Genomic DNA, 12,140 nt, shown 5'->3' with positions numbered 1-12,140 from the left:
TATTGTTTTAGTTACATTAAAAACAAATAAGGACTAGAGAGGGTGCTCCACTGGAAGAGTTCTTGCCTAGCGTGCATGAATCCCCAGTTCCATCCTGAGCATCATATTTACCAGGCATAATGGTGGATAGCTAAAATCCCAGCACTTGGGAGATGGAAGCAGGAGGATCAGGAATTCAAGGTCATCCTTGGCTATCTAGTGAGTTCAAGGCCAGACTTGGATACATAAGAACCTCTCTCAAAAAAGTGGGGAGGACTGGAAAGACGGTTCAGCAGTCAAGGTGCTTGCCTGTAAAGCCTAACAACCAGGGTTCCATTTCCCAGTACACATGTAATGCCACATGCACAAAGACACACATGTGTCTGCAGTTCCTTTGCAGTGGCTGGAGGCCCTAGAACACCCATTCTATCTGTCGGTCTCTCTTTTCTCTCTGCTTACAAATACATAATAAAAAATATTTTTAAAAGGGTGGTGGGAATGGAATGGTTGATGTATATAGATTAACTTATAAACTAATTATTTATTAGCTATACATTGACTTTAAACTACAGGTATTACCTTATAGTGGTTGTGAGTCAGGAGCATGCTGTGTAGATGGCTAGAGATTCAGAATGAGAGAACCAGAGCCTCTTGTACTACAAATGAACTCCAGATGCATGTGCTATTTTGTGCATCTGGCTTTATGTGGGCCCTGGGGAAGCTGGGTCTTTAGCTTCTCAGGCAAGTGCCTTAACTGCTAAGTTATCTCTCCAGCGCTGGCCCCTATATGGTTTAAAAAAATGAATTAGCTAGAGTTACTTTTTATTTTTTTGTTTATCATTCTTATTTATTTATTTATTTGAGAGAGAGAGGGAGAAAGAGGAAGAGAGAGAGAGAGAGAGAGAGAGAGAGAGAGAGGAAGAGAGAGGAAGAGGGGGGGAGAGAGAGAATGGGTGCGCCAGGGCCTCTAGCCACTGCAAACGAACTCCAGATGTGTGTGCCCCCTTGGGCATCTGGCTAACGTGGGTCCTGGGGAATGGAGCCTTGAACCGGGGTCCTTAGGCTTCACAGACAAGTGCTTAACCATTAAGCAAACTTCAGCTCCCCCCTTTTTTTTTGAGGTAGGGTCTTGCTGTAGGCCAGGCTGACCTGGAATTCACTCATTATATAATCTTAGAGTGGCTTTGAACTCAAGGCAATCCTCATACCTCTGCCTCCAGAGTGCTGGGACTAAAGGTATACACCACCACACCCAGCCAACTGGAGCTTTTATATGGGAAGAAAGACAACATAATGGTTATTTGAACAAATTTACTTTACTTATTTGAAAAATCAGTTTTTCATGACTTAAATGTGTAGATGAAGAGGACGATGACATCATCACCAGCTTCTTTCCTTGTCCATGAGGATACAGAGATTGACAGATTTGAAGATATTAACCAGAAGAATATGCATGTTGAATTCTCTCTTCATATTAGTCCACAGAATTTTCACCCCAGACTAATTCTTGATAATAATACTTCAGTAAATTAGGAGAATTTTAGTCATAGTTAAAACCATTTCTCCTGGTCTGCTTTCATGATTGGACGAGCCTTGCTGATATGGAATTTATTTGATGAATATAACTTGCGGTTAACATTGAGTTTCTGGCAGAAAACACCAGGCCAAAAGAAGCTGATGGGAGGAAAGGGTTTATTTTGTTTTACAGTCTTGAGAGGAAGCTTCACTAGGGCAGGGCGAAGTTGGCAGAGCAGAGACTGGGCCTCACCTTTTGCCACAACATGTGGTAGAAAGTGAGCTGAGCTCTCTTGCACTGCCAAGCTGGACAAATAAACCCCAAGGTCTGTCCCCAGCGATATACCTCCTCCAGCAAGGCTTCCCCTGTCCCAAATTGCCCCCAGCAGGGGACTAAGGATTTAAAATATATGAGGCTATGATGGACATCTCATTCACACCACCACAGTAACCAGTGGCAAAAGTTGCTTAAAATCTCTTTCACATAAATATGCTGTAAACAAATTCAGATAGATTTAGGACAAGGTAGTATGTTAAGTAAATTTTCAGATCACTTTGAGTATATTGCATCTTTGTCTTGGTTAATTGAGACACATTTTGAGAATATTGTGCCTTTATCTTTGCTAACTCTTACATTGTTTTATTTATTTATTTTTTAATTGTGACAAGCTGCCTCTATTGTGTTACATTATGAGCTTGGAAAATTATTCAGTTTTCCAGATAATTAGTTCCTTCATAGTTAAGTTGGGAATTCTAATACTGCTGACCTGATAGCGAGGGCTTTGTAACTAATAACCTTCTGCAAAACCAAATAAATAATACATAAATGCTTAGCATAATACCTGGTATATGGTGAGCAGGTTCAATAGTTATGTTAGCTGAAAATGTCTCTGGACAATGGAATCCATTCCTATGACCCTGTGTTGAGCAAAAGTGATACAAAGTCATAGGCTGGTTCTCAAAAGAAACCTTCCTGGAGGACATGAAGACACTGAAACAGGTCTTGAGAGAGGAATAGGAACTAGCCAGTGGAGGAAGTTGCATAATTTTCTATGTGCCAGGGAATGGGGCCCTCCGGAAGTGGCTGAGGAGTCTTTCCCAGCCTCCCCTCCCCTCCCCAAGAGGAGCTGTCTTGAACAGAGATGGCATCCTAGGGAATCACTATTTGTTTTAATATTGCCTGAGCTCCTTTGTGAGTTGAAGTGGTAGAGGTGCTAGCTAGTGGAGGCCTTGACAGTGAGTAGCTCGCACTGTGGCTGGGGAGAGTGAGACCTGCAATCACTGTGGAGAGGGACTGGGAGAGCTCTACTACTGAATGGGTGGTTTAGGACAGGTGGCCTGGAAAGGAGACACGTTTTCTTGCTTCCATCTTGCCTTTCTCAGGCATTCAAGAATCCTGGTCTGGCTGGGGTCATTTCAAACATAGATCTGATAGAAAAATGCTACATTAGACCTGGGGATGAGGCTCTACAGACCAAGTCAATCTCTTTAGACAATAGATGGGAAGTAATTCAGGCGGGGGAGTTAGGCAAACAGCAGTAGTTAAAAATCCTAGGGCTGAATTCAGTGGATTATAGGCTCTAGAGAAAGAACAGTTGAGAGGATTTAAGAAGGGTTTCCATGAGTTATGAACTGAACTTTCCTTTTGCTAGTTTGTAAGGATAAAATTTGAAGTTTCTCTTAAATAAGTTTGGCATAATCAAATTGAGCTCTTTTGTGCGCAGAGAATTCTTTTGTATGTTTTTAAGGTATAACGACTCTGTCTGGGTTTTGTACATATACCTATGGCCTCTTGGGTGTATTAAGAAACAATGAGGAGGTGTATTTATGTGTGAATATTCAGGTAGGATTTCATGTTTTAGTCATCTCTGTTACAGAGATGTTTCTACTGCCCAAAGATTTCTGCAGCATACCATGCAGTGAGATCTTAGAACAAAAATGTTTAATGCGCTTAAGAATATACACATATCTTTTTAAAAGATGTTTATTATTTTTATTAGAGACAGAAAGGGAAAGAGAGAATGGGCATACCAGCGCCTCTAGGCACTGAAAACGAACTCCAGATGCATGTGCCACCATTAGCAGCTGGCTCTGGTGGGTCCTGGACCTGCAGAATAGCACCTGGATGCTTAGGCTTCGTAGGTATGCGCCTTAACTGCTAAGACATCTCTCCAGCCCACATATATCATTTCATAGGATTATTTGAAGGTTGTTACATGAATGCCTGTTGTCACTGAGTGCCTTTCTTCTTGTTTGAGGCAGGGATCTTCTCATGCTGCCTACGCTTGCCATTGCTCCTGGGCTCAAGGAATCCTCCTACCTCAGTGGGTGGCCTGTGATTTTTTTTTTTAAATAGTTTCTTTGGGAAAATAGCCCAAAACTTGTTACAGTAATGGTAATTACTTAGGGTCAACACAATGTATTTACATTTATCCTCTTCACCAAATTCATCTGTGTTATACACAGAAGAACTTCTCTGTGCATTTAACTCTTCATTTCATCTGCCATCCTCAGTGACTGACCATTTGATGGATCGATTCTCCGCGGGCCAAGGTGGTAAGAACTCACAGTTGCTGCCCCGGAAGGACGGCTCAGTCTAGTGAACTGAATTTCCACATGCCAGGTTCTTTCTTCCAGCTCTAAAATTATGACTACCTACACATCCTAAAATAACTCAGCCGATCAGTTCTCCGAAACCATGCTGTTCCGAGGAACAGACCCAGGAACAAGGCTTTGGGCCATTCCGATTTGATCGGACAGGATCTCGGCCAAGTCTTTTCCTTTGTGGACCGGTGACACTTGGCTTCCTTGGGGAGAGGCTGCGCCGGCGCTCGGGTTTGTAATTAAGCTCGGCGCGTGTGGGATGGGAGGGGAGGGAACGACAAGTAATTACAGAGCTCCGCTGCCAGGCTAAGTCGCCGAAATACTAGGCGTGGAGAAAGCTTTCCGCATTCTTTAAACACACCGGTCGCCGGGAAGTGCCCGGAGCGAACGGGGCACGCTGGGGGCCCTTCCAGTGCCGAGGACGCAGGGACGATCGTCACCGCCCGCTCGCGGCGCCGGGTGTCCCAGGAAGGACCGAGGCACTGGCCGGGGCTCCGCGCCCCGGAGGCAGCCGCGGCGCCCGCGCGCACGGAAGGCAGAGGAGGGCTCTCCCCCTACTTCCTCCTGTGGGGCGGCCCAGCCTCCCTGGCGGCTCCTCCCCTCCGAGTCTCCTCCCCCACCCCCGGCCCCGGCCCCGGCCCCGGGCCGCGCTCTGGCCCGAGGTGCGGCGCGCTCCCTGGCAGTGCCCCGTGCCTCTCGCGGCGGAGAGGCCCCCGCAGTCCCTCCGTCCCCGCGCCCGGGTCCCCGCGCGCTCCTTCTCCCCGGCGGCCTTGGGACGCCTAGCCTCTCGCCTCTCCGTCGCGCTTCCCCGCGAGCCGGCACGTCCGGGCGCGCAGGCGGCGGGGCCCGCGGGGTACCGTTCACCCCTAGCGGGGCGGACGCCTGGGGCTCGGCTCCCCCCGCGCTCCGGCCATGGCTGCGGAGATGCGCCCCCGGCCGCTGCGCTTCTGTCCCCGCCGCGGCCGCCTCCTGCAGCTGCTGCTCCCCGCGCTCCTGCTGCCCCTCGGCGGCGGCGCCTTCAACCTGGACGTGGACAGCCCGGCCGAGTACTCCGGCCCCGAGGGAAGTTACTTCGGGTTCGCCGTGGACTTCTTCGTGCCCAGCGCGTCCTCGTAAGTGGAGGCCCCTCCCCCACCGCCACCCACCTCGAGACACCCCGCGCGCGTGGGTCGCGGGAGATCCCGGCCTCGGCCTGTCCCACGCGGGCTGGGCTGCTGCTCCACGTCCTCTGTGGATGGAACCTTTGCGGGGGCTTGAACTCCAGCTTTAACACCCGTCACCCAGCGCCACCGTGCCCCTAACTTTTTAAGCTAGTCTGGGGTCACCGGGAGAAAGCTACGAAGAGCAGGGCTCGATGTCCAGGACATGGGGAAATGAGTCAGGGCAGGTCTCCGCTGGACTTTCGTGCAGCTTCTGTCACTTTGTTGCCTTGCTTCATTTCATCTCGGAGTTTTATTATTATTTTTTTTCTCCTGTACCAGTTGGCCTGTTGGGCAATCTTTTCTTCTTCCCAGACTTGACGCCCGTCCCGTCTTCTCCCCTCTCCTGAAACAAGCCCTCCCCCAATCGTCAGGGCCCTCAATCTGATCATTTCTTTTCACTCCTTTTCCAGTCACTGATGGTGACTAAATTGACCGAACTGTTGCATTTAGTTTATTCTGTCTTATCTTTGGGATTGTGAGACGTTACGGATTTGAGGTCGCGCTGATGAATCGAATGTGTCATCTGCTCTTTTTATAGTCATTCACTATTTAGGTCATTGTTCTGAAAGAACAAGGGTGTTTGCTGAGCTTCCACGCGCTGCAGGTCATTTGAATACTGTAGAATTTATAATAAGTTGCTTAAGCTTTCAAATTGTCAACGTTCAGTGTTGCTAAGATCGTCTGGGTTTGTAACAGTTACTGTGTATATTGGATTAAAAGTTGTCTCAGATTTTACTAAATGCTGACATCATTCTTAGCACCGCGCCCCACCTCCTGTATTAGCGTTGGAAATACTGGTTTAATAAGTGTCCACTGGGTGTTTTATGATATTTACATCGTTTCCCGAGAAAGAATTGGCTCCTTCAGTTCATTGTAAGCACTTAGAAATACTAACACTTTTTTTTGTTTCTCTATTTTCTCTGCAGGGGTCCTTTTGAGGAGGAGGACCACAATATAATTTTGGTATTTACTTGGATGAGACCTTTAATTTTTATTTTGTTTTATTTATTTGAGAAAGAGTGAGGGGGGGGATGGGAGAGGGGGAAAATGGGCATGCCAGGGCCTTCAGCCACTGTAAACAAACTCCAGACACATGTGCCACCTTGTGCATCTGGCTTACGGTGGGTCCTGGGGAATTGAACCTGGGTCCTTTGGCTTTGCAGGCATATGCCTTAACTACACCTGGATAGGACTTTATTTTCTGATACATGTTATTTGAATGTGGATTCAGTATTTGCCTGGGACTGTTCTGGCATTTCATAGCAGTCATTCTTGCCATTGTTTTCAATGTTGCTGAGTATCATTAGCTTTGGTAACAAGCCTTGCCATGTTATATAGATTGGATGTAGTTGATAGGAGCATGTTAACAAACTTACTTTTGCATATTTCAAGTTTCAGTGCTCTAGGTGAATCCTGAGCACATATTTTCCATAATGATAAAAATGTCCACTAATTGGAGGGAGGCTACATTTAATACCTTCATACTGATGTACCTGCTCTACCCTGAGCTACACACCCATCCCTTCATGTGATTATCAGTTTACCATTCTAAAATTCCATGTTTCCAGATATTTCAAGTATATACTGTTTATAATGTAGACTTAGTTGCACCAGAGGTACACCTTTAGATTTGATTTGCATAGGAAATGTGACTGAGAATATTCTCTGTCTTTTGTCCAGACTGGCACTGAACTACTTCAGAATTGATAGTCTGTTGTGCAAATGTTTCTGTGAATTCTATGGCAAGGATTTAGTGTCAAAGATACATGACCAGCTGACAGCTTTTAAGCATTTTTTGCTATGGAAAACAGTAACAGTGAATGGTTGGTGACATTTGCTATTGTTGATTACAAGTGTATGACTAATCTTTGGCCAATCATCATGATCATTGACATGCTGTGATCTCATGTGTTTACATGACCTCATTTGTTTACATGAATTTACCCATGGGCCTTCAATGGTTTAGCTGCATAAAACATTCACCAGCAACTTTGTTACTATCACACTAGTTATCTATCACTTAAATTAACAAATAGAAAGCAGCTTTGAGATTTTTTGAGATTATTTTTAGACAGAATATACATAAAATGTTTCTATATACTGACTTATTTTCAGATTAAATGAAGATCAGTGTATAGTTGTGCTTAATTTTGTTAAGAGCGCTCTAAAATTTAACCAAGTTAGATTACTAGTTGAATTTATTCTTGCCATTTGGTGGTGTAACAGGCAAAAAAAAAAAAAAAAAAAAAAAAAATGTCTATTACTAGTGCTTTGTAATGAGTGTTTCTACCCTGAGGGAAGGAGGGACAGTTGTTAAGATGTGTTCCAGTTTCAAGGGTCCAAAGACTGCAGGCAAACTGTAGAATATTTCATTTTTCCTGGTATAGAAAATTATTAGTGAGGGAATTACCATGGGATATATTTTATAATCATGGAAAATGTTAATAAAAATTAAAAAAAAGAAAATTATTAGTGAATTTTCTCCTTACTGTTGTGTAAATTAAAATATAAATATTTAGTAAAGTGACATGACATGCTAGTCAAAACTATTAACGTGAAGCTGGACGTGGTGGCACATACTGTAATCCCAGCACTCAGGAAGCAGAGGTAGGAGTATTAGCATCTCAAGGCCAGCCTTGTGTACGTAGTTTCAGGTCAGCCTGGGTGGCAGACCATGTCTCAAAACAAAAAAGATATACAGTTTCAAATTTTTGCCTTTTCTTCTTGAGAAGTGGAAACAAGTGGAACCATTTTTTCTTTTTCTTGTACTTAACTGTGTGCTTCTGTACCCTAAAGATGGGGTAGTGAATGTTTCTGAGAGCCCTAAGTGTCTCCAGATCTTCAGTGGTTCTCAGTGCTAATGTGGCAAAACTTGGAAAGCTTTTGAAATGAAACGTCTGCTGGGCTGCTTCTCAGTTCTAAAAGCGGAGCTCTAACTTGCTGTTGCAGTACTGTGTGACTAGCTCATTCTAACTCCTGACAAAAAATGAATTCTTTTGCACCCAAAGATGTCAGTTGCACCTCCATTTCTATTCATGGTTCTACCATTTTCTCTGTTGCCCTGGAAATAATTTCACATTCCTCCCTCTTATTTTCTATTTCTCTTTGTCTCTCCTACTGCACTCCTTTAATATTAGTCAGTGCTTAGTCACCAGGCAAAAGGTCTTAAAACTTCTTCCTTGTTAAGATTTTCTTGCCTCCATCTCTGCTTTTTGCATCTACTTTTCCCCTCCCTATCTCAGACTCAATTATCACAGGTGTGGTCTGGGCTACTGAGAGGTCTTTAATCATCCTGTCCTTTGGCTTGTAGGCTTACAGAATATCTTCTGTGTTTCCTCTGGTTTATATTTTGGAAACAACCTTTGTGTGAGTGTATTTGTGTGTATATTTGTGTGGTGTGTGCATATGTGTGTGCAGATGCACGTGATAGGTGTCCTCCATTGTTCTCCTACCTTTCTTCCCTGAGACAGATTCACCAAACTTGAAGTTCCTTGAGTTTTGTTTAGACTGGCTGACCTGGAAGCCCCAGTGAGCCACCTCCTCTGCACTGCTCAGTGGTAGGGTTTCTTATATGGCTGCTGTTGGAGTTTGAACTCCAGTCGTCATGCTTGCACAACAAGGGATGTTACCCACTGAGTTGTCTCCTCAGCTCCAAGACATAATTTTTTTTTTTTTTTTTTAAATTTGAGAGCGACAGACACAGAGAGAAAGACACATAGAGGGAGAGAGAGAGTGGGTGCGCCAGGGCTTCCAGCCTCTGCAAACGAACTCCAGACGCGTGCGCCCCCTTGTGCATCTGGCTAACGTAGGACCTGGGGAACTGAACCTCGAACCGGGGTCCTTAGGCTTCACAGGCAAGCGCTTAACTGCTAAGCCATCTCTCCAGCCCCAAGACATAATTTTTGATCTTGATATCTGCTGCTAAATTCTCACAGTAATGTTTCCATTGGTAGAGAAAGTCCAAACTGCTTGCCTTAGATAAAGGCCCTTGGAGTCCGTCGTACCTGGTGGGTATTTCTAAACTTCAGCATTGTAACCAGTGCCGCAGCACTTTACAAAATGGCTCTGAATTGGTCAGGATTCTGTAGAGGAACATAACTGATAAGATGAATTATATTGAAAGGGAATTTATTGAGTTATTTACGGAGGTCCTGTAGCAGTTACAGGTCCCAGAATCAAGGAACCCGGTAGCTGTTCAGACCACGTGGCCAGATGCCTCAGCAGTCCTGATCCAGCACTGAAGGCCTGGAGGCTTCCTGAGGAGCCACTGGTGTTCAATCCACGCTGGTCTTCAGTCTGCACTGGAAGGCAGCAAGCAGCTCCAGCAGCAAGTGGAAGGAAGGGGCTTTTACACCCAGAGCTCCCTTATATCAAGTTCCTCTCTGAGAGGGGCTGCCTGCTCTGGGGGAAGGGCTTACCCTGGGAGAAGGACTTCCTCCTTCATTTGCTTTTCGCATATACTTTTCCTGGAAGCAACCTCACAGGCCCACCGAAAGGGATTTCTGTTGATTACTAAACATCAAGTTGAAAACTCCTTAGCCATCACAGGCTCCAAAGTCAGGTGAGGTGATGCGGAGAAGCACACCTGAAATTGGAGCACTTGGGAGGCTAAGACAGGAGAATTGCCACCAGTTTGAGGCCAGCATGAGCTGTAGCCTCCCAGCATATTTTCATAGATTCAGTGTGGCTCTGGCTGTTAGTTCACTTTTTTCTTTTTCCTTTTCCTTTTTCTTCTTTCTTTCTTTCTTTCTTTCTTTCTTTCTTTCTTTCTTTCTTTCTTTCTTTCTTTCTTTTTTTGAGATAGGATCTCTAATACACAACACTGACTTTGCTCACTATGTAGTTGAGGATAACCTTGAACTTTTGATCCTCCTGTTCCATATCCCCAGTACTGGGATTATAGATGAGTGCCACCATACCCAATTTTAGGTGGTGCCTGGGAGTGATTCCAGAATCATGGACATGCTAGGTAGTCACTTGACTGCTACCTGCTGAGCTATCCTCCCAGCCTCTGATTTTTCTTATCATAAATAATATACATACAGACGCTATAGTCTTTATATTTGAAAAGCAAATTCTAGGTCAACTGCTCCTTATTAAGGCCATATGTTTTATTTTTATTAATGATTTTCTTACATGAAGATAATGTAATTTGATCATAATTCCCTCCCAGTATCTTTTGTCCCCCACCTTTCCCATTCTCTTGTACTAAACTTCTTTGCAACAAGACCTTCTTTTCTATTTTCTTTCTTTCTTTTCTCTTCTTCTTACCCCCGCACAAACACACCCTTTGGTTTTTTGAGGTAGTGTCTTGCTCTAGCCCAGTCTGATCTGGAATTAACTCTGAGGCTGTGCACTTACAGTGATCCTCCTACCTCTGTCTCCTGAGTGCTGGGATTAAAGACATACACCACCATACCTGACCCTCTTTTCTTTTTATGGCTGGTTTTTCCTGCTATCTTCTATCATCCATATCAAACTGTTGATGATCTCATTTTTGTACAGAACTTGTGGAGGTAGTGATAGCCAGTATGAGGTCATAATGTAACCATCACTTTGTATCCAGAAGATGGTGTCCCTAAGCACGTCTCCCCATCCTCTAGCTGGTCCATTCTTGCCACTTGCTTGTCTGCCATGTTCCCTGAGCCTTGGAGGGGATGTGTGAGATAGTGCTGGGCACTCAGTCTTCATTCACTCTCAGCACTTTGATGAAATTGGTGTCTCCCTGTAGTCACTGCCTTCTGCCAAAAGAAGTTTCTCTGACCAAACATGCGATTAGCACTCATCTGTGGGGATAAACAGAATATAAATATTGAGAGCGCAATTTGATGGGCACAGCATATTCATTTGGTCCAGCAAAAGTAGTGCGTTCTAACAACAAACAAACCAACAAACTCAAGTTTGTTGGGCAGGCCTTTGATCCTAGCACTTGGGAGGCAGAGGTAGGAGGATCACCTTTGTGTGAGGCCACCCTGAGACTACATAATGAATTCCAGATCAGCCTGGACTAGATTGAAACCCTACCTTGAAAAATCACCCCTCCCCCCAAACAAAAAAAAAAAAAAAAAAACAACCAAAAAACCCAAACAAAAAGTAGTGGCTTCCCCACTAGGATCTCTGACTTTCTTCACACCCATAGGTTTTCAGTACCAGGCATGTACTCTCTCCTGTGGAGTTGTTAGCAGATCCAGTCAGAGAGCAGTTGGTCACCCCCATACCAGTCCCATCATTATTGCACCATAGGCACATTTTAGCTGGCTAATCAGTTATGTAGCGTAGGCACCCAGGGTTGTTCGGCACTTAGGTGAGCCTAATGATGAGTTTTCTCCCCCAGCAGCCTGCATAGCCCTTCACAGCACTACATCAGATAGCCACGGTGAGAGGAGACTTCCATCTCAGCTCCAGCTTGAATTTCCATCCTCCTGTGTGCTGCATGTATTGTTGTCAGCGATAAGCTTCTAGTATCTAAGTTCTGCTGAGCACCCAAAAGCTTTGGCAATAGTCTGTATTGTTTGGGGGTCCTCCATGACCACCAACTAACTGGCACTGAGGTTTTCCTGCAATAGCTTAAAGGCTATAGATTTCTTGGACATTAGAGAAGTTCAAGTGTATGTAACTTAATAGTCACTGTTTCTGTTCTACCTCTCATCATTATGAACCCTGTAGCCTTTTAAGAAATAAAATTAAATCTAAAAATGGAATCATACTTCTGAAAATACATTCATCTGTTTTATACACATTTCTTTCTATATACACATGTGATATTTTTTTCAGAAGTTCCTTTTGGTTAAGGTTCGCTGGTCACCCTGGAGTCAGCTAAATGTATGAAGTCTGCTTTAT

General features: G+C 44.6%; 1 protein-coding gene across 2 annotated transcripts in view; it reads left to right on the top strand.

Moving 5' to 3' along the window:
- Nucleotides 1-4,985: 4,985 nt before the first annotated feature.
- Itgav (integrin subunit alpha V) overlaps nt 4,986-12,140 on the top strand; it is a 98,470-nt gene continuing 91,315 nt past the window's right edge. For both annotated transcript variants that reach the window (XM_045146685.1, XM_004660274.2), the window contains exon 1: nt 4,986-5,210. In XM_045146685.1, the coding sequence (XP_045002620.1) occupies nt 5,011-5,210 (200 nt within the window). In that variant the 5' untranslated portion in view covers nt 4,986-5,010. The remainder of the gene's footprint in view (nt 5,211-12,140) is intronic.

The sequence above is a fragment of the Jaculus jaculus genome, chromosome 4, assembly GCF_020740685.1.
Source record: "Jaculus jaculus isolate mJacJac1 chromosome 4, mJacJac1.mat.Y.cur, whole genome shotgun sequence".
NCBI lineage: Eukaryota > Metazoa > Chordata > Mammalia > Rodentia > Dipodidae > Jaculus > Jaculus jaculus.
Note: the sequence above shows the minus strand (reverse complement) of the source record. Positions and strands in the feature narration are given on the sequence as shown.